Source organism: Saccopteryx bilineata, chromosome 9 (assembly GCF_036850765.1).
Source record: "Saccopteryx bilineata isolate mSacBil1 chromosome 9, mSacBil1_pri_phased_curated, whole genome shotgun sequence".
In the NCBI taxonomy this organism is placed as follows: domain Eukaryota; kingdom Metazoa; phylum Chordata; class Mammalia; order Chiroptera; family Emballonuridae; genus Saccopteryx; species Saccopteryx bilineata.
The window spans coordinates 8869023-8896486 of NC_089498.1; the positions used below are offsets into that span (position 1 = coordinate 8869023).

General features: G+C 46.4%; 2 protein-coding genes across 2 annotated transcripts in view; both read left to right on the forward strand.

Annotated features, from left to right (window-relative positions):
• LPCAT2 (lysophosphatidylcholine acyltransferase 2) overlaps positions 1-13460 on the forward strand; it is a 62084-nt gene extending 48624 nt beyond the window's left edge. The window contains exons 12-14 of the mRNA XM_066243202.1: positions 3562-3660; positions 7477-7612; positions 11681-13460. Coding sequence (XP_066099299.1) covers positions 3562-3660; positions 7477-7612; positions 11681-11865 — 420 coding nt within the window. The 3' untranslated portion in view covers positions 11866-13460. The remainder of the gene's footprint in view (positions 1-3561; positions 3661-7476; positions 7613-11680) is intronic.
• A 10740-nt stretch (positions 13461-24200) lies between these two features.
• SLC6A2 (solute carrier family 6 member 2) overlaps positions 24201-27464 on the forward strand; it is a 58646-nt gene continuing 55382 nt past the window's right edge. The window contains exon 1 of the mRNA XM_066243595.1: positions 24201-24360. Coding sequence (XP_066099692.1) covers positions 24298-24360 — 63 coding nt within the window. The 5' untranslated portion in view covers positions 24201-24297. The remainder of the gene's footprint in view (positions 24361-27464) is intronic.

The window sequence follows — 27464 nt, forward strand, 5'->3', positions numbered from 1 at the left end:
TTCTTTCTCAGGAGAACAGAACATTTTGTATATTGATACAAACAAATTTTGTACAAACAAATGTTGAATAAAATTTGTACAGATAACCTCAGTCTCTAGGGGGGGGGTGCTAGAACATTCCGTTTAAATCTGGGTTTTTCCAACGAACCCAATCTCTGGTGCAGAATGAGTAATTGCATTCCAATAGTTGATGTCTTAAAGGCACATCTGCGATGTAAGAGGAAGTATTTACCTGATACCTTTTTTTTTTTAATTGTGCCATTTTGACATGGGAAATACCTGTCGCCCAAGTTGAAGGTTTTGATTCTTGTAACACCATCCCATTATTTCAAAATTTCTGACATTAAGCAATGCAATCAATATAGTAAGGTGGAAATAATATTCATTGATTAAAAATACATGAAATTGCACCCTCTACAATTTTTTAATTTCCAAAAACCCCGTATGATTTTGAAAAACACCTTTAGCTTGATATAACCCACTGAATTCTATAACCTGTAGCAGAGAAAATTACTGTGCTCAGTCTCCAAGAACAGCAAAGAGTCAACATTCGTATATCATTTTAAAGGCCACTTTTAAAATATTTTTTGAGTAACAGTACATATATTTTTAAATTGATTTTACAGAGAGAGAGAGAGCAAGAAAAACATTGATTTGTTGTTCCACCCAGTTATGCATTCTTTGGTTGATTCTTGTATGTGTTCTGACCGGGGATTGAACTCACAATCTTGGTGTATTGGGACAACATCTAAAACCATATGACCTACCCAGCCCGGGTCTAGTGCTTATTTTTTTAATCTTTTTTTTTTTTTTTTACAGAGAGAGAGAGTCAGATAGGGACAGACAGACAGGAGTGGAGAGAGATGAGAAGCTCAATCATCAGTTTTTTGTTGTGACACCTTAGTTGTTCATTGATTGCTTTCTCATATGTGCCTTGACCGCGGGCCTTCAGCAGACCAAGTAATCCCTTGCTCAAGCCAGCAACCTTGGATCCAAGCTGGTGAGCTTTGCTCAAACCAGATGAGCCCGCGCTCAAGCTGGCGACTTCGAGGTCTCGAACCTGGTTCCTCCGCATCCCAGTCTGACGCACTATCCATTGAGCCACCGCCTGGTCAGGCTAGTGCTTATATTTTTAAAAGTTGATTTAAACAGCAACCTCAGTCCAAAATCTCATCATTAGCATTGCACACAAGATACTAATTCATAGTGAGGCCTTAAAAATATTTTTGGATGTGCCTATTGAACTTGAAATGCTCTTAGCGTTACTGATTTCAAGTGTTTGCTTGCAATACTAAATGAATTAAAACAATTTAATTCCTAGGAAATTAGTAATACAATTACGTACGTACATACGTGGGTAGAAATATACTCTTAAGGACTATTCAGGTAAACAGAATGCCTCTTCCCTGACTCTTCTGGATAACTAAGAATGTATTGCATTTGAATAATGATACTCCTTTGAGCCTGCAGAGCATCCTCAGAAAGACTTTTCCCGTTGGCTTCTACACAGTCGATTCTGTTTTATGTGAAGATCATACTCCTCTTGTCGCCAAACATTTGTTCACCGATCAAGTCCCACCCCAGCTCTGTTGCTACTAGTTCGCAGTCTATCTGGAAACCCATCAACTTGTTGCCAAAACGGTCCAAACGCCTGGGGTTGTAGTCATAGTGCTGTTTTTCGTTCTCTTGCTTCCTCCTCCTCTTTCCTCCTCTCCGTCCCTCTCTTCCTCTCCCCGTCTCATCTTCTCTTTCTCCTTCCTGCCTTTCCTCCTTTGTAGTTCCCTCTCTTATCTCTTCCTTCCGTCCCCTCTACCTCTCTGGCTCACCTCTCTGCACCTTGTCCCTCCACCCCCCTTCCTTCAGCTCTCTCTTCCTCCTGTCCATTTCCTCCTCTCATACTTCCTGTCTGCTGTCCATTTCCTCCTCTCATACTTCCTGTCTGCTGTCCATTTCCTCCTCTCATACTTCCTGTCTGCTGTCCATTTCTTCCTCTCATACTTCCTGTCTGCTGTCCATTTCCTCCTCTCATACTTCCTGTCTGCTGTCCATTTCCTCCTCTCATACTTCCTGTCTGGGCAAGTCTTTTATGTGTAAGGAGATGCTGCATTCGTTCAGCCAGGGCTAGACTCGCCAACCCAGGCATGGACAACAAACGGCCCGCGGGCCGGATCTGGCCCATGGTAATGAGTTTATGTGGCCCATGATTAAATTTTTAATATTCTCTGCTACTTTAAAATCTCAGCTACTCAGAAGTGGAAGTGTCTTTGATTATTGGAAATCGAGATATTTAAGAAGAGAGTAATATGCGGAAAAGAATTCCACGTGTGACTAATCTAGGGTTAACTTCCAATAATTAGTTGAATGGATTCGCAATACTTCTTTATTTTTTAAAAAAATTTTGTTATAAAGATTTACAACTTTTGTACTCGTCTGTACTTGATATGAACTGTTTGACATTTAGTGGCGATGTGAAACCACATTCGTTTAGGCAGAGTTTGCCAGTGCGCACCCAGGGTCAAACAATTCGTTATTTTTGTGGTCAGGTGTGCTGAGTCAAGTGGCATTGTAGCATAGACAATAGCTGCAGCTGATAACTGAAAATGTGTCCAGGCTGTTTGTAAAATGAAATAATTGTTTTATTTGCGATATAACCCCTTCAAGCTCATTCTATTAATTAAATATTATTTCGATTGATTGTAATTTGGGTATTTATACGGTATGTAATTATATTTTTATTAAAATATATTGTTATTAAAATAATATTGTATATTAATTTTTTCACTCACTTACATTTATTCATAAACAAATTACATAATAAAATTTTGTTTACTTAAATCGTTTTTGTACTTAACATTTTTTAATTTTAATATTTCATCTGGCCCGAGGGCAAAAACTGTTGGCCACGCCTGCACCAACCCCTTCTCTTACACGGCCATCGTGAACTGTCACCTGGGTGCCCAGCTCCTAGTGTCCTACTGGTCAGGCTGTGTTCCCAGGGGCTTAGACCTGCGGGATCTTCTGGGCCCTGGCATCGCCAAGGCCACCGCAGCTGCTGGGGTTTGCTCCCTGGCTGCTGGCTCATTGCAGGTGAAGACGGAAGGCAGGAGGAACGTCGCTGTGGTTCTTGCCTCAGTTTTCCCTCCTCTTCTCCCTCCCGTCTTCTCGAGAGCTGCTCAGTGACCCTTTAGCGACCTGTTGGTGCTGGCCATCCCAGCAGGGCCACCATCAGTGTGGAGGGAACGTTTCAGCCCTCCCTGCCAGGACGAAAGTACTAGATCCTGCTTCCCAGAGGGGCCCCCGTCAAGGGGAGTTCAAGAACCGTGCTCAGTGCTGAGATGTCTGTATTTACCACTAAACAGAGCTGTCGCTTTCTTCCTCGTGAACTGGGAATGGGTGGGCCACGTGCTTGCCATTCCGCCTCCTTGCAAACATTTATTCCAAGTCGGCTGGGCTCACAACGACGTGGAGCTGCGTGGCATGCCTGCCTTGCACCTCATGGGCTGTGGTCAGGAGCGGTTCTGCTCGTGGCCCTGCTCACTGATCTTCCCTACCCTTTCACAGAACCACGATGGCAGCATCGACTTCCGCGAGTACGTGATCGGCCTGGCCGTCCTGTGCAACCCTGCCAACACCGAGGAGATCATCCAGGTGGCATTTAAGGTACTGTCGGCCCCACTGAAGGCATCCGGGTCGGCCTCGTAAACAAGTGTTGACTGTAAGTGTCTTATTTGAAAATCCGTGGATCTGTTACATGAGTTTATAGATCTGCTGTGACAGGCCCATGAGGGTAATGTGATTAAGACAATTGCTACTTCAGACGAAAGGAAACACAGGTGTCAGCTGGAGCGAAAAAGGTCTTTGGAAGCCGCCCAGGTCACCGCCTCGAAATTGAAGGGCAGGTGATTTCACAAATCAGCTTAAAAAATTATCTCTTTTCTGCCTGCCTGTTTCCAAGCCCCAAAGTGAGGTTTACCAGTAAACACCGCCTGCCACTGGTCCTCCTAATCCATCCCATGGGAAGTTCAGGTCTGTCCCCACAGCCTCACTCAGTGAGTCCAAGATTGCTTTCCGGGTATTTTCCTGATGGAGTGTATTTTGTTGGGGTGGCGTCCGGCGAACACCATCAGAAATGACCCCAGTGTCCACCCTCTCTGTTTTCCTGTAGTATCACATATATGTTCACAGTAGCATGGGGTGGGGAGAGGGGACAGATGAAGAAGACGGTGGCCCCCGTCCCCAGCAGAACTTGTTGGAGGTTTGAATTTGCGAGGACTCCCACCTTCATGCATTACTTACATGTGCAAAAAAGAGAGGGAAGAATACATTCCCAAAGTGTGTTTTTGGTTCTTCTGAGGTGCAGAGTGCTTCATCTGAGTAGTATTTAACCAGGAGGCTCCCTTCAGAGTCCTAACCTTGTGTGGTTTGCTCTCAAGTCAAACAGAAACGCTGCTTCCCTACCGTCACCCGAAGCTGTGGATATTGATCCCATCACTCAGCCGTGGGGGCGGGTCTCCTTGCTTCTGTTTGAAATCAGGGGCGGGACCTTCTCTGTTCCCGTAGCCTCTTCTCACTTCTCCCTGATTACCTCTGAGAAGGCGGTCCCCCTGGCGTCCCCACGCGGGTTTTACCCCCTCTATTATCTGGAAAGCCTGTTCCTCCCAGAGTCCTTTCTCACCTCCCGGAGAGCCTTGGGAATGTTCACGTCTCCCGTCCTCGCCCGAGGAGTCCCGAGCTTACTTCTCTTGTCAGCCTGGCTTAGCCCGAGGTCACTGCAGGGCCCGTAAGGAACCGACGTGGTTGATGCCTAGCAGATGGTCAGAAGGCAAGATCCAGGACGCCTTCCAAGTTTAAAACTTCTGGCTTTTACAGACATATTCATCATCCAACCTAAAATTATGCCCGGAGCTAACGTATTCCGATCCAGATATTTCTGTTCCCGTTCTGGGATTGTATGTGTAATTACAAGTTTCGTCGGGCAAATGGGCACCGTGACTTTGCCAATGAAAGGCCTGGCAGAAAACGTGGCCCTTGGTCCCAGTAATTACTGTCCTTACAGAAGGCTGGAGATTTTGTCTAGCCTGGACCTTGGTCTGGGGACAGGGTGAGGGAAGGAGGACCTAAAGCTGTAATTAGCTCTTTTTACAGGAAGGCAAGGGGGCAGGCTTATATATTGGTTATTTTTTAACCTTCTCAGATATGTTTGAGAATATTTTGTCATATACTATATTTATATGTAGGTATGTATATACATATGTGTATGTATAAATATGTGTGTGTTTGTATGTGTGTTTGTGTGACCCATTCACATTCTTCTTTCTTATTTATTTATTTTATTGATTTTAACCAGAGAGGAAGGGAGAGAGAGAGAGACAAGAACATCAATCTCTTCCTCTATATGCCCTGACGGGGGATCGAACCGGCAACCTCAGCGCTCTGGGCTGATGCTCTAACCAACGGAGCTATCCGGCCAGGGCCTTTTATTCTTTTATATGGGCAGCACTTCACAGTTAACATCCCGTCTTTGACCTCACTCTGTCATCCCAGTCAGCTTTCAAGGTGGAATATTGGTCAGAGTTCTTCAGCTGTAGCAGCAGCCGTGGACTTTGGCTGAGGAATCAGTTGTGAGGACGGGGGCGGCTCCAGGGACGTCTCTGCATGCTTCCTCGGGCACTGGCATGAGAAGGAGCCACGTCCAACCCTAGTTATTCATCACGCCCCTCCCAGGGCGGATGCAGATGGTCGTGGGCCACGTCTTGGGAAAGACAGGACGTCCCGATGAGCGTTCCTCAGTGTTCTTTCCAATGGGGGAGATGTCACTCCCTCAGAGGGAACTTGGACCTTAAACTTTCTACCAGAGCCCGGGATTTTGTCAGATCTGGAACTTTGTAGCAGGGAGACAGTTGGGAGTGATGAGTAATTGAGGGACATTGAGTGTTTTCATGAAGGGAGCGATCTGGGGAAGCGTGACAAAGGGCAGATGGAGAGGAAGTACAAGTCCCCAGTATGGACACCTGAGGGGACCTTAATGTGAAGGGAGAGCCGTCGAAGCACCAGGGCGGCAGCGACTTAGACCGTTGCGTGCGTGAGAATTGTTTAGGATGGAAGGCCTCTGAAGAAAGCTTAGAGCTGGGGAGGAGGTCAGGGGGACTAGATCCTGGTGGTGACTGTGTGAGGTCTCAGGCCCAGATGGAGCCCAAGCTACAGTGTGGGGAAACGGATGCAAACTCGTTTCTCACTTTCCAATGACCTTAGCCCCCAGTAGGGGCCGAGCGGCAGAAAGGGCACTCACTAAAAGTCAGTGCGTTCTCAGCTGGAGGCAGCAAATCACAACTTTGAATTCTTGTTTTCTCTCCTACCCCAATGGGCAATTACAACAGATTCTATATTTGCTTGTTCATTTCATGATGATCGCACCTTACCTCACGTCTGGATTTTTTTCCCCTGTTTTTTATCATGTATTTGGTCAGAAGTGGATACCTTAACAGCGGGAACCCTAGGTATTGTCTTCCTGGATGTGGATCGCAGCTCTACTGCTTACGATTGGTGTGAGCGTGGGGAAGTTACCTGATTTCCTTGTGCCTCAGTTTTCTCATCTGTAAGGGGGCTCACAAGGCCACCAACCACACCTAAGACGATTGTAAGGGTTAAATGATTTAATACCTATAAAGTGATCTGGGTACATTTTGCTCAGTGCCTACACAGGGTACGTGCTTACATCATTAACATTTTTTAATGCCCAGGAGAGGATTTTGAACATGAGATATTAACTATCCATCAATTATTTTGTTCTGTTGCTTGACTTAAAAAAAAATCCTTCCATCATATCGCTACTGACCTCTAATTGATATGCATCCTGTCTTTGCTTCCTTGTAAATTCTTCCCTTCCTGTGCCCTTCCTGCCTCTCCACCCCAGCCTGGTCTTCCGGTCTCTAGTTTCACTCACCTTCTGCTCCCCAGCCCTCCTCCACACTCTGCCGCAGAGAGCTCGGCCAGCTCACATGTGACCACGCCCCATTCCCAGCCATCCTGACCCTGCGGGGCTGGGCGAGACATTGGATGTCCATCATGGTCTGATTCCTGCTTGTCCTTCAGTCTCCCGACTTGAACCCCAAGCAGTCACCTTCCCGTCCTGTACACCCCAGGAATATCTCTGTAGGTTGTCAGACCTGACTCACAGGTTCCCTCCTCAGTCCAGCCTTCCCTGATCTCTCCGGGTAGGAAGCACTTTTTTCTCCTCCACGAGACTCCCGTGTCCTTTTGTCCTCTTCACTGTGGTAACCCCAACTTTAATTCTATCTCTTTCTAATCTAGAAGTGTTGTGAGGGCAGCCGACACCATACTTTCTTCATGAACATATCCCTTGGCCCTGACACAATGAATGTTTGAATTATGGAAGTGTTTATTTCCCAGGATTCTTCCATACCAGTATGGCTCTGAGAGAACTACTTCTCACCTTTGGTTTTCTGTTTCCTACAGCTCTTTGATGTTGATGAGGACGGCTACATAACAGAGCAGGAGTTTTCCACCATTCTGCAGGCTTCCCTCGGGGTGCCCGACCTTGATGTTTCTGGTCTCTTCAAGGAAATAGCCCAGGGAGATTCTGTGTCCTATGGTGAGTAGGCACTGTGGCTCCTGACCCCTACCTGGCAATGCTCTGCCCATCTAAGGTCACCATTCTGCTGCTCAGCAACCAAGCTATTTTAGTGCCTGAAGCAAGGCCATGGTGCCATGCTCAGCTCCCGGGGCTAATTCTCTTCATGGCTGCAGGAGGGAAAGGGAAAGGGAGAGAGAGAGAGAGAGAAAGAGAGAGAGAGAAGGGAGAGGGGGAGGGGTGGAGAAGCAGATGGGCACTTCTCCTGTGTGCCCTGACCGGGAATCAAACCCGGAACTTCCACACACTGGGCCAACACTCTACTGCTGGGCCAACTGGCCAGGGCTGGATTGACTCTCATATAAGACTCAGGTTGCCCTCTACTAATTATATTAACAATAGAATTAATAAAAATGATGATGATGGCAGTAATAAAAGTTGTAGTGGTTTAATGGTAGTAGCCATTTATTGAGGAGTTACTGAATGCTAAGTACTCTTCTAAACATTTTATGTGTATTAACTTGTCTATTCTTTACCGCAAGCCTGTGTAATCAGTACTCTTTATTACTCTCATTTTACTGAGAATTAAATAATTACCTAAGGTCATCCAGCTAGAGCAGGGGTCTCAAACTCAACTCAGCATGTGGGCCGCAGAGCAAGATCACAGCCGTTCGGCGGGCCGCACTAGGTCTACAAAAGGCAACTGTTACGCAACACTTTTCTCACTGCAGTTGAAAACAAAAAAAAATCAGTACAACAAGCACAATCGTACATGCAGTTTACTCAGTGTCACAAAACAACCAGAAACTGTAGTTCACATCACAACTGCTGTTAACTAAGCTAATATCTAGCTAGGATGCTAGAGAAATGAAAAATACAAGTAGGCCCCTAGGCTTACTTAATTTTATCCAAAATATTTTGAACTTCGTGGATTAGTCTGCGGGCCACACAAAATTGTTCGGGCTGCGAGTTTGAGACCCCTGAGCTAGAGGATATCAGAACGAGGGTTTACAAACCACGGCCTTTAGAGCCCGTACCCTTGACCTCCGCACCTTAGCGCCTCACCCGTCTCAGGGCTGCCCGGCCTCGGGGGGCTTTTCCCTGCTGAGGTCACTGTGGCCACGCAGGCCTGAGCCAGTTCCCCTGAGCAGCTTGTAACCACAGCAGAGAGATGTGGGCTGAGGGCCAACATAACAGTAGCAGCTAAACAGCCCATGGATGTTTCGGATGTTTGCTGTTAGCAGCTTGAGGAAGCGTCCACGTTCGCTATCTCCTGTCATACTGATGGCGCCACTGTGAGGGAGGGACTTTCAGAGAGGAAGACCTTATGGCCAAGTGGCAGGTTCATCCATCAGTGACTGACCTTCCTCCCAGTGTCTCAAGACCACATGTCCGAGTGAGTCGAGTCCCGTGGGGCAGAGAGACAGTGCCTGACCTTCCACATGTCCCGCGGGGCAGTCACTGAGAAACACCCCCCGCCCCCGCCCAGGGACCCGGCGACTGCTGCCCAGCCTTCGCTCAGATGTGGCCGCAGATGGCAGGTTGGCTGATGGCCCTCAGTCTTTCCCCTTAGGCTGGGAGAGGAGTCCTCTTCAATGTCTTTTTCCTGATGGTGTTCAAAGAGTTTCAGCTTAACTTTTACAGGATGGGGAAATTAGATCATATACTTCTCCTACTCTCTGTTTTTAATTACTGTCATTTTTGGCTACCCTTTATTCTATTTTAGGTAATTAAGTGCCTAGGGCACTTACTCTATTGAGTTCATTTAAGAAAAAAAAAAGATAGAAAAAGGAGGAGGGAGGAAGGAAGGAGAAAGCAAAAAGGAAAGAAGGAAGGAAGGGAGGGAGGGAGGGAGGGAGGGAGGGAGGGAGGGAGGGAGGGAGGGAGGAAGGAAGGAAGGAAGACAGGAAGGAAGGAAAAAAGGAAAGGAAATGGGAAAGTATAGAATGAGATAAAACGTGTGTCACAAACCCCATGCGTTCTCATTCTCTGAGCATCTGTCTAAATGAGACTATTATTCTGGATCTCCACAGTTTGAAAAACCATTTGGAATAACTATTTCAATGGAAGCTAATAACTAAAAATTATTTGTAGGTTGTCATGATTTTGTCTGTTGATTTAAAAAAAAATTTTAGGGAAATCTGCATTTTGGGGGGAGTTCAATCTTTTCTTTCCAGAATACAGACTACGTCCCTTTTCCCAATAGTATACCAGTCTACATTTTCTTTCTTGCAGGATTATTTTGGGACATTTAAATATTATCTTATGAAATAATAGGTATTGAAATGTATCATGCATGTGATCTTTTAAGTTGTTTAAATGTGATCATTTTAATTGTTTTCATTCTTGATCTTCCATCGGTCACATTAATCCCCAAATTCCACTTAGTTGGTTCACAGAACTTCTAGAAATGAGTTACTCTTTCATGCCACTGACCTCCTCGAAGCGGGCAGAGACCTTGATCTTTCAAACAGAACATAAGTCTTAAAGTGAAAGCTCTTGGTTTCTAGGAAATCAACCGTCACGCTCATGTGTCTTAGAAGTCACCAGAGCCCTCTGTCTCCGTCATTGAAACAGACTCACGCAGATGAACCTGTATTTTGGATTTTGAGAAATAGCAATTCATAGCCTGCCTGCTTTGGAACAAAGTGGTCTAGGGATGTAAAATCGTGTTACACTTGCAAAGAATGATTCCGGCTCAGACTGGTGACTTCTTCAACACTGAGACTGTATCTTCGAGAGTTGTTAGGTCATCAGATGTGCTAGGAAGTAGGCTCTTGGTTATCAGAAGATTTACAAAATAGTAATAAATGGATAGAAATAGGACAATAGGTTAAGATCCTTTTATGATAGATCCACATGGCAAGCTGGTTCAGAGAACGGGTTCCCTTTGTTGTATCAGCTCCATAAACTTTTCTCCATCTGAACAGAAGAGGACAGAAAAATTTCAAAACTGATGGTGGCATCATATTTCAGAAACTCCAGGTTATGGGAGGCTTGCGGTTCAAACTCTGATGGTTAACTTGGCAAGCTTTCTCTCTCTCTCCCTCAGTTCCTAAATCTGAGACACTTGAGATGAAAAGCGGTCAGCTACTCAGAGGGCTTTGTGATGTGGTTATTATGTATTGTACACTCTTTTTTTTTATGAGTTATACATCGGGGCTTAGCTTTTCTAGACTGTAATAGTTCTATACCAGAGTGAAGGGATAAAATGGTTTTAAAAGACAGTAATGAGAAGTCCTGGGTAATAGAATTTTTAAAACATTTTTTATTAAAAAAATACAAAAAACTGAATAAAACATGAACATGGAGCATAATGCAGTTTCGTAAAGTGAACACTTGTATAACCACTGCCCAGGTCACGAAATCGAGCTTTCCCAGAACTCCAGACAGTCAGGGTGCCTCTTCCTGGCTGCAGCCCCCTTCTGCTCTCTTAGAAGAGTGTATTGCTGACCTGACTCAGCCGGGAGTCTCCACCCTGCTTCACTGTAGCATCGCGCCACCAGAGGACACATCTCTAAATACTGTATTGCAGTTTTGCCCGAGTTTTCTGGAGCGTACAGAGGAGACGCTGTAGTCGGTGTCCGTTTGTCCCCGGCTTTTCTTACTCAACATTGTTGGCTGTACAATTCATCCGCACTGTCACTGTGGCCACACAGCTGTTCATTCATTCTTATTGCCACGTCACAGGATGTTCCACAGATATGTCAAAATGTACTTCTCCGTTTCCACTGTTGACAAATGTGAGCTGTTTCCTTTTTTTTTTAAATGTTTTAACCTGTTCTGAATCATACTGCCCCAGACATTCTCCTGCGTGCCTCCCAGAACATTTCTCTACGTTCTACCCTTTGGGATAGAATCAGTGGGTCACAGAACATGCATATCTTCAGCTTGACTAGATCCCTGGCGGCGGGGGGTGGGGGGTGGGGGCGGACAAAACTGTCTTCCAAAGTCGTTGCACAGATTTATGGAGGGTTGGGTAATAGGATTTCGCAATAATTATATTATTAAAGTCAGATGTCAATCCGTATCAGTGCCAAAAGGAGATTCGCCTCAATTCATTGGCTTTGGTCTCATCCCTTCCTGTAGAGGAATTTAAACGTTTTGCCCTGAAGCACCCGGAGTATGCGAAGATATTTACAACGTACCTAGACCTCCAGACGTGCCATGTGTTTTCGCTGCCGGAGGAAGGGCAGGCCGCTCAACCCGGTGCAAGTAATAAAGTCAGCCCCGAAGAGCGTGATGAGAATCCCTCGGACAAGAAAGAGGACTGAGAGCAGGTACCCCCGGCACGGAACACGGCGTGGCTTTTAGTTGAAACGGAGGCGGCATTGACCGATAGTGTTGTAAATATGATGTATTGAGTCATAAGGATGTAAAAAATGGAAAGCCCTTTTTATAAAAATGATAGATTTTATTAAGATGCTTCTATTCACATGTGTAGATCCAATAATGTCCTTTTTTTCCCCTGTTCTATTATGCTGTCCTGATTGGTTTACCGGTGATTGGATATGGATTTTCCAGTTTAATTTGCATATCCCATTGAAAACGAATTGCTCTCACTTCCTGGGGAGCATTAGCCAACTTGGTCAAGGAACAGAAGTACTATTTTATTATTACCCCCAACCCCTTTCCATTCTGGAAAGAAGAATGAAGAGTCTGAGGAGCGTTGCAGAAATTTTGTACCTTTCACCTTACAGATTCATTTCTCCCCGTTTCCGCGTCCGTTTCTTGGCTCACGGACTATGGTTGGATTGGAGAGGAGAGCTCCGTTAGGTAAATGAGACTCTAAAACCTCCTATTCGATTTGGGTTGTAACCCTAGTGTAGACTCTCTCAACCGCCTGCTAAGGGAAATCATACCCTCTTTCATGATCTCCCGATTTAGAACTTTGTTTTACAGACAACAGCTATGGCCAAAGGCTAAGTGGGAATTGCTTTATTGAAGGGAACATTGATTGCCTAATGAGAAGATGAATTGTTTACCACCGAATTTAGTTTAATTTGGGTTGGATAGCTCAGAATGTCGCTCTTGCCCAGTAAATGAATCGGATGTGTTCTACTGATGTAATATTAGAATTTACATATTCTACCATCCAAGAGGGAGTTTTATTTCGTTATGTGTCTGTTCAAATTTTAGAACTTGTCTGGAATATCTACAAGGAAAACACAAAAGGTTCCAAAATATCACCAAAAGCTAAGAAATCCAGAAACCTAGCATTCCCACAACCCCCCAGGGCAGAAATCTGACAGTGACCTTTATCCTTTAATTAATCCATAATTTCCTTCTAGTGCCATTTTTTATTGGATGTCAGGCATGTGTGTGTCTTGTTAATATTGTTTGCATTTGAAATTTTGAACAAAGAACCAATTTTTTAATATAATGTCCAAAAATAGTTGGACCAGATTCTGAATTTAGTCTTTGAATTTTGTCTCTGTTTCTAAAGAGAATGGTAATTCTAGAATGGCCAATCTAGTTTTTTAAGGCCATTTTTGAAGTTGAAAGTCTCACAAGACAGGTGCTGGAGTTTGTATTTAATAAAGAGTTATGATTTCAAACTAGTTCTACTTATTAAGCACTCAGTGTTTAATAAGTAAGCATCTATTTGGATACTTGCTTACTGAAAACTTGACACAGATATATAGAATTGTTTGCTTTTTTTATATGTCTTAAAGCTATTGAGATGAAGCATCGAATAAGGTGAAAACAATTTCTTAAGTGATTAGGGAAGTACTTGTTTACAGTAGCATTCGTCATGTGCAATTGAACATATGTAATACTCAGGTACCATGATTATTTTTTGTTATAGAAAAGCCACATATTAATCCTATTAGTCATGAAAAAGTAGCACTGAGAATTAAAAAACTTTCTGTGAAGTATGAGGCTCTTGAAAGTGACCCCATTGTCATCCTATTTTAAAAATAACATTTTATGCTCTTTAAATCCACTCCTGCCGATGTACTGTTCCTGTTTTATTATGTTACTGAAAAAAACACAATTGCTACATAAAACCTTGGCAGTTAAAAAATTCTGGTTTTGCCATTTTTGTCTCAAAGGTAATATCCCTTTTTAATATCGTGGTTTGAATTTGTTTGCATATTTATGAACATGATTAATCATGTCCGTTTGCATTTAAGCTTTAGGAAATGTCAGACATGACTTAACTCTAATGAAAAACTCAGGTTTTAGCCAAAGCAGCAATACTTTGTATTTATAAAGAAGTCGACGTCAGACTGGTGGGGGTGTACGTGATAACATAAGCCAAACCCTCAGTGTTACTGCAGGTGATGCCTCTACTTTTATGCCCTTTTAACCAAGATTTCTTTCAAAGAGGCTCTTATCCTCATTGGATCTAAAGTAAGAAATTGCATTTCATTAAAGCAATTCAGGCCTGACCAGGCAGTGGCGCAGTGGATAGAGCGTCGGACTGGCATGCGGAGGACCCAGGTTCGAGGCCCTGAGGTCGCCGGCTTAAGCGCGGGCTCATCTGGTTTGAGCAAGGCTCACCAGCTTGAGCCCAAGATCGCTGGCTTGAGCAAGGGGTCACTTGCTCTGCTGTAGCCCCTGGTAAAGGCACATATGAGAAAGCAATCAATGAACAACTAAGGAGCTGCAACGAAGAATGAATGCTTCTCATCTCTCTCCCTTCCTATCTGTGTGTGTGTCTCTCTCTCTGTCTCTCTCTGTCCCTCTCACAAAAAGAGAGAGAGAGAAAAAAAGCAATTCAATGCACTGTGATTTTATATAATAATTTGGGAAAAAAGTAGGTTACTCTTTGAAATGAGAAATACTAGCTCCTGAAACCCGTAAACCCTAAAACTTTCCATCAGAAGTGTTCTGTTGAGGGGTCATGGCTTCCTGACCGCTTACAGGCTGAGTTGCATACGTTAGATAATGTATAGAGTTCATTCTTCTCTGCCGCTGCTGTCAGAGTTCTGGAAGGCTGAGTGTGAGCGCTGGTCGTGGAACCCACAGTGGATAATTAAAGAGACCGCCTCCCCCTTAGAAGGCATATGGTCTCTTCTCTGCATGAGGCACAGCAACGCGGATTCCTGGTTCTCGTACGCAGGCACGCCCCCCTCTGGACTGACATACAAGCAGGATGCTTGACCAGCGCTGGTGGGCGTTCCAGGAGAGGGGCGTTGACGTGGGGAACAGGGAAGCTCCTTACCACAGAGGTCCATGCACTTGCCGACAGTGATCACTACAGAGGAGAAAAGCACACGGGTGAGAAACCCTTCTCCAGGAAAGCAGGCAGATTTATGCTCTTTTTTTTTTTCTTTTCTGTTTACTTGGATGAACTTTTGACTTTTTTTTGTGAAATTGTTATGCAGCATGTTAAATAAGGGCCATGTCATGGTTTCATAGAGGGGAAGGCCCTCAAACAGCTCTTGATATATTTCCACTGTACCATCAAAAACTTTGGTAAATAGGGTAATAACCTAAAGAACATTTGCTTTATCTTTTTTTTTTTTTTTTTGCTTTATCTTTTTTTTAAGTGAGAGGAAGGGCGATAAAGAGACAGACTCCCTTATGCGCCCCGACCGGCCCCTTGTATTAGAATAGAGGTTATCTTTACAACACATGTGAAAACCCGAGATTATGATCCCTCAAACCCAGTTAGAAATTACGGTACAAAGAGGTCCCCTCCCTTGCTCAGAGTTACATAACTGGTGAGTACAAGGGCCGGAATGCAAAACCAAAGCTGTCTGGCTCTAAATTTGGGGACTTTAGATCAAGCCACGGTAACCTGAACCCCCTAAAATAACTTAAGAATTATATGACAGGCTTTGGGTTCCAGAAACATGGAAACTGGGCAATCTGAGAAACCCTCTGGCCACAAAACCCCTAGAACGCTGAACAGCAGGTCACAGCATATTTGAAATTCACAGCTGAGTGCATTAAGAGACGAAGGGAAATCCTTAAAGGCCAAAAAATGAAAGGGGACCGGAAAACCACACTGTGTGAGGACATATGACAGTGGCGGTTGACCTGTGGGCATTGGCCAGTCTCTGTAACAGAGGGACTTAGTGTGTTGCGGTTATGAGAGACGCAGGACAGTGTTTTTCTCTGCAGTGGTGATTTGGAACTGAGGTCTCAGGGGAGAAAAAAAAATTAGACATTTGAAGGACTATACTCAGGAAAAGAATGAACTAGAAAAACTCATCTTCTGGACAAGGAAAACAATGAGGAAATTTTTCTGTCTTGGCCCAGGTTTTATGTTAATATAGAAAATCTTCCTATGGTCATTTTAAAAATTTTCAATTCTTTGAGTTTTAAGACTTTTTTTATGGTCCATCCTTCAGTACAGCATGGTGCAAGTCCCATGTGTACTCAAAAAGAACGTGTATTTTGCAATTTGCTGGATGTGATGTTCTATAAATATCAGCTAGATCTAGTTATTGATAGCACTGTGTCCTTCTTTATCTCTACTGATTTCTTTGTGTACTCGTTTTATTAGTTATTGAAAGAGGGATGTTGACATCTCCAGCTAGGATGGTGACTTTATCAGTTATCAGGCCGTCTGAGGCTCTGAGATTCAGTTCATGATCATTCTTTATTGTTTGGTCCTCTGGCTGAATTGACCCTCTTACCCTTATGAGGGTCCTTTTTAATTCCAGGAATACTCCTTGTCCTGTTGTTAACATGGCCATTCTCACCACGCCAACTTTCATAGGATTGGTGCCTGCCCACTTGATCTTTTCATTCTTTTTCTTTGAACATGCCTGTGTCTTTATATTTCATTGTTCAGTCCTTCAGTAAGTATGTTGCAGTCCGTGTAGGTCTTGCATCTGTAGCGTGTCTGACCATTTCCACCTTTTAATTGGAGCGTGTAGTCCACTTCTGGTTCCTGTAGTTTTGTTGATGTGACTGGGCTTGGGTCCTCCGTCTTGCTTTCTGTTTGCTGTTTGTTGCATCTCTTCTTTGATCTTTTCTCCTCCTTTTCTGACTTGTTTTGGATTAACCAGCTTTTTATTATTTTATCCATTTTGATTTACTTTTGGCTCATTCGCTAGCCATACTTACTTACTTGCGATTAGTGGTTGCTCCTGGGCTACCGATATGCATCTCTCATTTCATATAATCTCCTTTCAAATAATAGTGTAGTTTTCATTTATAAGAGGAACTTTCTAACAATGTGCTTCCATTTGACCCTCTCTCAGTGTCACCCCAGTAAACTTGAAGGAAAGAAAGAAAGAAAGAAAGAGAGGGAGGGAGGGAGGGAGGAAAAAGAAAAGAAAAAGAAAGAAAGAAAAGAGAGAGAGAGAGAGAGAAAGAAAAGAAAGGGAAGGGAGGGAGGGAGGGAGGGAGGGAGGAAGGGAGGAAGGAAGGAAGGAAGACAGGCCACAATGAGTTAGCACTATGCACCTATCAGAAAGGCTAGAATAAAAAGTAGAGACAGCACTAAGTACTGGCTGGCAAGGTGTGGAGGAGCGAGACCACTCATACCTTGCTGGGGTGAATGTAAAATGGTCCAGCTGCTGCGGGAAGTAGTTTGAGAATTTCTTAGAAAAGAAAGCTGCAGCACCCTGTGACCCAGCGGTTGCACCCCTGGGCATGAATCCCAGAGAAATGAAAGCTTATGTTCACGCAAAGGCTTGTCATAATGTGTACGTACAGCAACTTTGGTCATAATAATAATAATAATAACAAAAGGATGAAAATAACCCAGACGTGCATCTGTGGGTGAATGGTGAGATACACTGTGGTCTGTCCACGTCAGGGGAGAGAAAGGAACAAATTCTTGATACAGTCAACAACCTGGGTGAATGTCCAGAAAAAGATGCAGAGTGAACGGAAGCAAGCCACCGAGAACTACCTACAGTAGGAATTCGTTTGCATAACCCTCTCCAAGTGAACAAGTATAGGCGTGGAGAAAAGATTAGTGGCTGTCAGAGGTTAAGGGGGGGCGTGAGAACAGAAGAGGGGTGGCTGACTGGAGCAGAGTGAGCAACCCTCGCAGTGCTGGGACGCACCAGCTGTGCTGTGTCAGTGTCGTCATCCTGGTGCTGGTGTTGAACAGTGGCTTTGTAACCCCTAGGAAAACTCTGGGAATTTAAGAGAAAAGCAGTTTTAAGAATCTGAAAGTAGCACAGCTATGGATGGAGAAAGAATTTAAAAATCACAAGACCATGAAATACATTCTGTGAAACCTGTATGATTTTGTTAACCAGTGTTACCTCAATAAGTTTAATAAAAAGGAAAAAAAATTTAGATCAAGTGAATATTTTAAAGAAAAAAATCTAATAAATCTGATGATTACAAGCATTTCCCTTAAGATCAGGAACACGATATAGATGTCTACTTTCGCACCCTCATCCAGCATAGTACTGGAAGTCCTCGCCACAGCAATCAGACCTGAAAAAGAAGCGAAAGGCACCCAAATTGGACAGGAAGAAATAAAACTGTCATTATTTGCAGATAACGTGATACTGTGGATAGACAATCCTAAGATTTCCCCCCCTAAAAAACTACTAAAAGTGATCAGTGAATTTAGTAAAGTTGCAGGATACAAAATAAATATCCAAAAGTCAGTTGCATTTTTATACACCAATAGTGAACTATCAAAAAGGAAAACTAAGAAAACAATCCTATTTACAATTGCTTCAAAAAATAAAATAAAATAAAATAGAAACCTAGGAATAAATTAAACCAAGGATGTAAAAGACCTGTACTTGGAAAATTATAAGACAGTGAAGATGGAAAATGAAGAAGTTACAAATAAGTAGAAGCATATACCATGTGAATGGATAAAAAGACTTAACATCATTAAAATGTCCATACTACCAAAGCAATCTACAGATTCAGTGCAGTTCCTATCAAGATACCAATGGTGTATTTCACAAAACTAGAACAAATATTTCAAAAATTTATATGGATCCACAAAAGACCATAAATAACTATAACAATCTCGAGATAGAAGAACAAAGTTGGAGGAATAATGCAACTTGATATCAAACTATACTACAAGGCCATAGTAATCAAAACAGCATGGTACTGACATAAAAACAGAAATACAGATCAATGGAACAGAATAAAGAGCCCAGAAATAAATCCACACCATTATGGTTAATTAATATTTGACAAATGAGGCAAGAGTATACAATGGTGTAAAGTTAGTCTGTTCAATAAATGGTGTTGGAAAAATTGGACAGATGTGCAAAAAAATTAAACTCGGCCACTTTCTTACACCATACACAAGAATAAACTCAAAATGGATTTAAGACTTAAATTTTAGGCTCAAAACCATAAAAATCCTAGAAGAAAACATAAGCAGTAAAATCTCAATATTTTTTCTGACATACTGCCTCAGGCAAGGGAAACAAAAGAAAAAATAAACAAATGGGACTACATTGAACTAAAAAGTTTTGCACAGCAAAGGAAACCATTAACAAAATGAAAAGACAACCCACTGAATGGGAGAATATATTCACCAATGATAACTCTGATAAGGAGTTAATATCCAAAATGTATAAAGAACTTATGAAACTCAACACCATAAAAATAGACAATCCCATTAAAAAATGGGCAAAAGACCTGAATGGGCACTTGTCCAAAGAGGACATACAGCCTGACCTGTGGTGGCGCAGTGGATAAAGTGTCAACCTGGAAACCCTGAGATTGCCGGTTCAAAACCCTGGGCTTGCCTGGTCAAGGCACATATGGGAGTTGATGCTTTCTGCTCCTCCCCCCCTTCTCTCTCTCTCTCTCTCTCTCTCTCTCTCTCTCTCTCTCTCTCTCCCTTCTCTATAATGAATAAATAAAATCTTTAGAAAAAAAAAAGAGGACATACAGATGGCTAGTAGACTTATGGAAAGATGCTCAATGTCACTAATCATCAAAAAAATAATGCAAATTAAAACCACAATGAGATTTCACCTCATACCTGGCATAATGGCTGTCATCAATAAGTCTACAAACAACACGTGTTGGCGAGAATGTGGGGCAATGGGAACCCTCCCCTTGTGCACTCTTGGTGGGAATGCAGGTTAGTGCCACTACTGTGAAAAGCAATATGGACTTAGCTAAAAATTTAAAAATAGAACTGCCTTATGACTCAGCAATTTCACTTCTGAGAATGTATCTGAGGAAGATGGAAACACTAATTTGAAAGACTCTGTCCTCCTGTGTTCCTTGCAGCATATTTACAGTAGCCAAGATTTGGGAGCAGCCCAGGTGTCCATCAGTAGGTGGATAAGAAAGCTGTGGTTACATTGACACAATACTACTCAGCTATAACAAAATGAAAGATGGAACTCCTTTCCCTTTGCAACAGTTTGGGTGGACCTGGAGAACATTATGCTAAGTGAAATAAGCCAGTCAGGGAAAGACACTTACCACGTGATTTTACTCATCTGTAGAATCTCATTAACAAAATACACTGAAAAATAAAATAAAAACAGATTCAGAGATAGAGAACAGGTTGATAACTGTCAGAGGGGGAGGAGGTTGTGGGACTGGATGAAAAAGGTGAAGGGATAAAACACACACAAAAAAACTCAGACACATATACACACACAAACAAGAAGATAAAACACTAACCCGTGATCAAAGGGATTTATTCCAGGAATGCAGGGATGGCTTAATAATAGCAAATATTTTTGTGTAATTCAGTTCATTCCGTATTAGTTTCCTGTTGCTTCTATAGCCAATTACCAAAAACGTAGCGGCTTAAACAATTCAAATGTGTTACTTTATTCTGGAGGTCACTGGTCTCACTGGGCTGAAGTCAAGGTGCCAGCAAGGCTGCATTTGCTCCTTCTAGGCACTTCCTGGGAGGATACATTTTGCCTTTTGCAGCTTCAAGAACCTATCACCATTCTTTGGTTTGTGACTCCTGTCCCCATCAGAGAGACCGGCTCCTTGATCTGTGTCAAAGCTAGCAAAAACAGAATTTTCTTTTTCATATCACAACATTCTGACCTTTTTTTCTGCCTTCCTTTTCCCAGTGGGTGGTCCAGGGTGATCTATTTATTTTAAGGTCCATTGATTCACCACTTTGGTTCCATCTGCAGCCTGAACTCCCCTTTGCCACGCAAGGCAGCGTTTGTCATGTATTATATTTTCACCTCTCTCGAGCAAATACTGAGGAGTGGAATTGCTAGGTCACGGAGTAGCTGCGGGTTTAGTTTTATAAGGAACTGCAAAACGTTCTCCCCCCAAATCCCTGTACCAATTTATGTTCCCATCAGCAATAGATGAGCACACGGAGCCCCCGGGAGAGAGCGGAGGAGAAGGGATGGGAGAGGGCTCAGGGCACATATCAGGGTAGCAGTCGCCGTGCCACCTTGCGGAGAGACCCCCTCTGCCCGGAGCCCTCACGTGGCAGCCCTCGGGCCACATCAGAGGCCCCCACTTCCTCAGCCATTGTCTGTGCGTTTATGGATTTGTTCCTGCGGAGGTCACCCAGCCCCAGTGCGGTGACGGCAATGACTCATGGCTCCCCAGGGTGGGGTCAGCCCGGAGAGGGGAGATTGAATGTTCTGGGGATGGAAGGGAAAGCCTTGTTTATTTCTGGAGAGCTTGATAGCGGGGCGTGGGGCCAGGGCTTCTGTGCACACTTCGGGGTGGGGAGGAGGAGGTGCAGAGAGGCTTTCTGCATGTTGTGGAAGAGGCTGCAGCACCGGAAAGAAGGCAGAAGTGCCCATCCTAGGGCTCTGGACTTCCCCACCCTGGCCCCCATGTTGGCGGCGGCTGACCTTCTTCTAAGGAGGTCCGTGATGCAGGGGAAAGAATGCCGGGGTCAGGATACTTAGGTTCTGGTCCCTGTGTCCTTCCAGGCATAAGTTACCATCACATGCCTTGCCCTCCCTGGGACTCAGTTTCCTCATCTGTGAAATGGAGATATTACTTCTACACACTGTCACTGAGAGTTTTCTGAGGCTGTTCAGACCAAAGTGTGTGTGTGTGTGTGTGTGTGTGTGTGTGTGTGTGTGTGTCTGAGAGAGAGAGAATGGAGAGACAAACACTGGCCTCCACCGGCTGCCGTCCTGGATATCATGCCCAGCTCTAGAGACACTTTTGGGAGCTGCCATCACGGCCACTCAACCCACCTCTGATTTCAGCCCCCATGGAAAGTTCTCGGTGGGCTCAGACTCACCGTTTGCCGGCAGCGCCCAACCTCAAGAGGGCGCAGCATACCTTTCCACTTGCTCCCCCAAGCCTCCCGGCCCTTGCGCAGCCTGGAAACTGATGCCCTGAGAGGTAGCCTCCCCAACCTCTCGGGGGGGATAGGGCTGCTGGACCAATGTCCTGCCTTCCGTCGGGGGCGGGGGGGACGACGACAATGCTGGGCGGCACTCCATACAGGAGCCTCTCAGAGGAAGTGAGAGGAACTGGCAGGACCGAGCACATCCCTGACAACACCCCCGACGTCGTCCTTCCCTCCCTCCCTCCTGTGGCACCTGTCCTGTGTCTTCACTCCTGCTTCCTGGGGTCTCCTCCCCGATGAAACCACCCCTGTTCCAGTCCTTGTCCCAGACTGGTGAACCGTGATGTCCGTGTGAGACTTCATCTTCTGGAGCGATGAACAGCCCCTGTCTGTGATGAGGCTGAAGGACACACAGCCTTTTCTGATAAATCCCAGAACACGCTCCCACATCCCACAGATGTGCCCTGCTGGTCACCGGCCATCTCTCCCTCTGGGCCGCCGTCCCAGTGCCCTGTCCCCAGACCTCTCTGCCTAGGAGTGGAGGGCGGGATTCCCCGGTTCCTTAAAGCAGTGGTCCCCAACCCCCGGGCCGCGGACCGGTACCAGTCCATGGGCCATTTGGTACCGGTACGCAGAGAAAGAATAAATAACTTATATTTTTCCGTTTTATTTATATTTAAGTCTGAACGATGTTTTATTTTTAAAAAATGACCAGATTCCCTCTGTTACATCCGTCTAAGACTCACTCTTGACACTTGTCTCGGTTACGTGATACATTTATCCGTCCCACCCTAAAGGCCGGTCCGTGAAAATATTTTCTGACATTAAACTGGTCCGTGGCCCAAAAAAGGTTGGGAACCACTGCCTTAAAGCACAGCCATGCCCAGGTGTGGCCATGTCCAGGTGTGGCCATGCCCAGGTGTGGTGCTTAACACAGGTTCCGAGGCCCTTCGGAGGGAACTGTGAAACGGACACTGAGAACTGGCGCCCAGACCTCCTGCTCGTGAGCCCCCCCTGCCCTCACTGACCACCTCTCAGCACAGACACCAGCTGCCCCTGCTCCGCCGGGGGTGCCGGCCCTGCCACTCCCCGTCTGCAGAGCCTGGGGAGAGAGAAGAACGCCCCGCCCCCGTGAGAGCCACCACGGATGCTCTCCTGGCCTGGAGACCGGAGCGGTCCCTTCCCTCAGGGGTGCGTCCTCCATTGCTCCTCACAGCCCAGGCGGGACGCCTCGAGTCCCCACGAGTGCCCTGAACCGGGCTCTTCCTTTCCAGGTCAGGCCGGGAGCTGCACCGAGCCGAGGTCTGTCCGCTGCAGCCCCTCCTGTGACAGGGTGGGGGGGGCAGAGGAGGGGTCTGCTTGTCCCTGAGCTGTGTGCTGGGGAAGGTGCTGCTGGGTGGGACAACCTTCTGAGCTTGTAATCTGTCATGAGCAAATACCTAAAAGCAGAAGGGGCAGTCACTTTTTTTTTTCTTTTTTCTTTTGTCTCCAGTCCCTGGCTCAGGTCTCGCTTGTAAAAGTGATACATAGCCTGTGGCCCGGTGCTCACAGAATTTGGTCTGGGTGCCCGGGCTGGGGGCTGTGCTTCCCAAGGCACCTGGACCCCAAAGTGTGGAGGCCCCAGATCCTGGGCCAGGTCCTTGAGACAAGTGGCCATGTGCCCTGGGCGCCTGGGACACGTTTCAGGAGTCGGGTGTGTGCTGAGCTGGGGTGGCCCCAGTCTGGCTGCCCGACCTTCAGCCACAGGCCCCCCCACTCTTGGCATTCCCTCCCCGAGGGATGTCACACCACAGATCGCATTCTGGTCTGCCCTGCTTGCCTCACTTTTTGTCATGTGCTCTCTAGTTTACATTCAGGTGATATTAAAGGACATCCTGAATGTGAATGCACAGTAAAACTCTCAAGTCCTTTCCGGAGTTACAAGAACCAGGACTTCACCAGATTTTGTTTTCTTTCCTCCCCCCCCCCCCCCCCCCCCCGTGTGAATCTGGGATTACTAACTTGACATGTAAGTCCTGCCTGGGGTCACTAACTTGACATGTAAGTCCTGCCTGGGGTTACTAACTTGACATGTAAGTCCTGCCTGGGGTCATTAACTTGACATGTAAGTCCTGCCTGGGGTCACTAACTTGACATGTAAGTCCTGCCGAGTGTAGGAGCTGTGCTCTCCTGCTTCCCAGGTGGGAAAAGTACAAAAGCAAACCCACCTCTGGACGGTGCTGAGGGTGCCCGGAGGAGAGGAGGTCTGCAGGGCACCCTGCCCTCAGAGAAAGGGGCGCCCATCAGAGCTGATGGAGGGGCGCACGTTTGTTTGGCAGATGGGTGAGGTGGGGGTGGGCAGGGAGCCTTCAGCAGAGCGCCTGACATGTGCAAAGAGCGGGCGGGCCAAAGGCACTTGACTGCTCAGGAAACACCCGGCCACACTCAGGTAGGTAGCAAGCAGTCCAGGCAGGGGACCAGCGTTGGTTGGGGAAGCGGGTGCGCGTGGGAAACCCTCGTGCTCCTGTGGGGGCAGAATGGTGACACCTTCCCAGACAGCACTGCCACCACGGGGATGATGCTGGTGCCAAGGAAGCAGAAGGGCCAACTGTCCAACATCACAGAGGTCGGCAGAAAGGTAAGGAGCGCTGACGAGAAGTAAGGCCTTTGGGGTCAGCTGGAGAGCTCCGCCCACTCCAGAGCTCCGAGTGGCCAGAGAGAGCGCCCGATGCTTTATGGGAAGCCCGGGACTCAGATGTGTATGTGAATTTTCTGTTACGCAGTGGGTGGGTCCAGGACCACACGGGGGACCTGGAGTCGGCCCACGAGGCACTGGTTGGTGACTCCCTGTGACAGGCAGCTCCTTCCAGCAGCCACCCTGACTGACATCTGCTGTACGAGGCCACCAACTGCTTTCGTGGCTCTCAAGGCCCCTTTCTGAGTGGTCACACATGGTTGTGGCCCTGTCCCTGCTGCCAGAGAACAGACAGGTGTCTCGGCGGCAGGCGCAGTGAAGCCATGCAAATGTTTACTTTTCACCAGGATGCAACTGACAGCAGCCGGATCCAGGAAGCCCAAGAAAGTCAGTGGCTGAGGCGGGGAGAGAAGTGTGTCCCCGCAGCCTCGTAGCTATTAGCGTTGACTGCCGGGCAGCTGCTGGGTTCCAAAGGCCATTCCGGGAGCTGTGATCTGGAATCAATCTCTTAAGACACACAGAAAAGCGTGGGGCCTGGGGGGGGTGGACTCAGAGAAGAGGAAACCCAATGTGAGTGGGGTAGGGCAAGGATCTTGGTATGCCTGTCCTCAAATACGGACAAGGGTTGTTTGGTAGAAGAAGGGAATCAACTTCTTTTGTGTGGAGCCAAGGACTGAACCCAGAGTTCAGAGGTGGAAGGTCCAGGTTGACAGCTGGACTTAAAGGGAGAAGGCCTTCTAACCATCAGAGGTTTAAAGGCGGAGTCAGTTGCCTTTGTAAGAAGTAAGCACCCCGTCGCGGGAGGCAATCAAGCGCATACTAAGCGGCTACTGTTTGGGGGTGACGGGGATAGAGAGGAGGGCTGCCTGGGATGAACTCTGGAGTCTCCTCTGTCCTAGAAGTTTTGTGGTTGACTTTATTAGCCACAGCTCATGATGTTTGATGGGCCTGCTTTGTTGAGGGTGTGTGTGTCTTGTTTTGTGTGTGGGGGGGAGGGTTGAATTAGAAAATACACAGAAATGTCAGAATTCTGCTTCCAGGGTAGACATGGGACTGGGAGCTCTCAGCAGAGGAAACGTGGTGAGTGGAAGGTCACCCAGCAACTCTGGCACCATAGAGGGGCAGGGGGCAGGGGTCCTGGGCCGTGGTCTCCTTATGGCCTCCGGGAAGGGTACTTGCTGGGCTTCTGAGAGACAGAAAGGAGAACGGGCAGAGAGAGGACCCGGGAGCCTGGTATTAATAAGAAGTCAAATGGCTGAGTCACTGAGCTAATTTCTAAGTCTGAAGGTAGAAGGAAAGGAAGACAGAGGTGGGAAGGAGGGGATATCCCAGACCAGTGGTCGGCAAACCGCGGCTCGCGAGCCACATGCGGCTCTTTGGGCCCTTGAGTGTGTGGCTCTTCCACAAAATACCACGTGTGGGCGCTACCTCGATAAGGAATGTACCTACCTATATAGTTTAAGTTTAAAAAATTTGGCTCTCAAAAGAAACTTCAATCGTTGTACTGTTGATATTTGGCTCTGTTGACGAATGAGTTTGCCGACTACTGCCCCAGACAATTAGAAAGTAATGAAGGCTTTGCAAAGATCCCGGGCGACCAAAACCACAGGAGAGGTCTGGGAAGTGCCGATCCGCGCTGGGGTCCGTTCACTTTCTCTCCTGAGCTCACAGACACGGCTCCTGCTGCTCAAGTCAGAGTTTCCACGTCCGCCTTACGTCCACCTTCCCTGGGCATTCATACGGGCGTCTCTTCAACTCTGTCGCCAGCTTTGGAGGAAGAGAGGTGTCTCCTGTGTCTCCTGCCCCACATATCACAAGTCACCTGCTGGTTGACATGGTGAAGTTTGAGGATTGTCCTTAAGAACAATCAAACTCTGCGTTCTGCCCTGCTCACAGACCCCCGCAGAGAGCAGGTCCACTCCCTTGGAACTGACCCAGTTGGTCTGACTGGGAGACAGAGAGCGGCCCCAAGACAGACGGTGTCCCAGCAGGATGGCACACGGCAGGCCGTTCTCTGAGCCGGGACGGTCACATCTGTAAAGAGAGCACGTCCATTTACTCTTGAAATATTTCTTTGTATTTTGTCAGAATCAGGAAGTGTCCCCAGATGGCTCCTTTAGAGTCACCATCACAACCGGCCTTTGCCTTCCTGCCAATCCTCCTCTTCCTGCCTGGGAGGAAGGTCCCAGCCTTCCTCCTCACCACCCCTCATGGCTCCTGGCGACTCTAGAGCCCCCTGACCAGGTCCCTGCTCCACTGCTGCCCACCACTTTGCACTCAGAGGCCGGACAGACCCTTAAAATACAACTTGGGTCACGTGCTCACCACAGCCCTCAAAGGCTTTCTCACCGCGTGGAGAGTAAGCACCGTCCTCCTCCATGTGGCGGGAAGGTGCCTGCCAATCAGGCCACGGCCCATCTCTGCACTTCCTCTGGCACAGACATCGCCCCGTCGGCCAGAATCACCCTGCCTTCTCTCATCTGCTGGCCTCTCGCCTTGGGAGGCCTCAGAGGGGGCTTCCAGCCAAGGGCCCTTCGGGGCTTTCTGAGTTAGCCAATCACTCAGGTAGTGTCTTCCAGTGCTTGTCCATATCTATTGATATTTATTTGCTTATTTGTTTCTAGACTTTCCCCTGCTTGAGTTTGAGTCGGGACTTCATCTGTCTTGTGTCCCACTATAGCCCTGCCTCATAGAACTGTTCCTGATACCTGACAGCTGCTCAGGAAATACTTGTGGGAAGAAAGGAAGGAAGGAAGGAAGGAAGGAAGGAAGGAAGGAAGGAAGGAAGGAAGGAAGGAAGGAAGGGGGAAGGGAGGGAGGGAGAGAGGGAGGGAGGAAGGGAGGGATGAGGGGGGTAGGGAGGGAGGGAGGGAGGGAGAAGGGAGGGAGGAAAGAAAAGAAAAGAAAAGAAAAGAGAAAAGAAAAGAAGGAGGGAGGGAGGGAGGATGGAGTGACTAAGTCTCTTCTATCTACATATTCTAGCTGCTTTTTAGCCTAAATAGAGTAATAGTTAAAAGAATTAACTACGGGCTTTAAGGCCTCAGAAG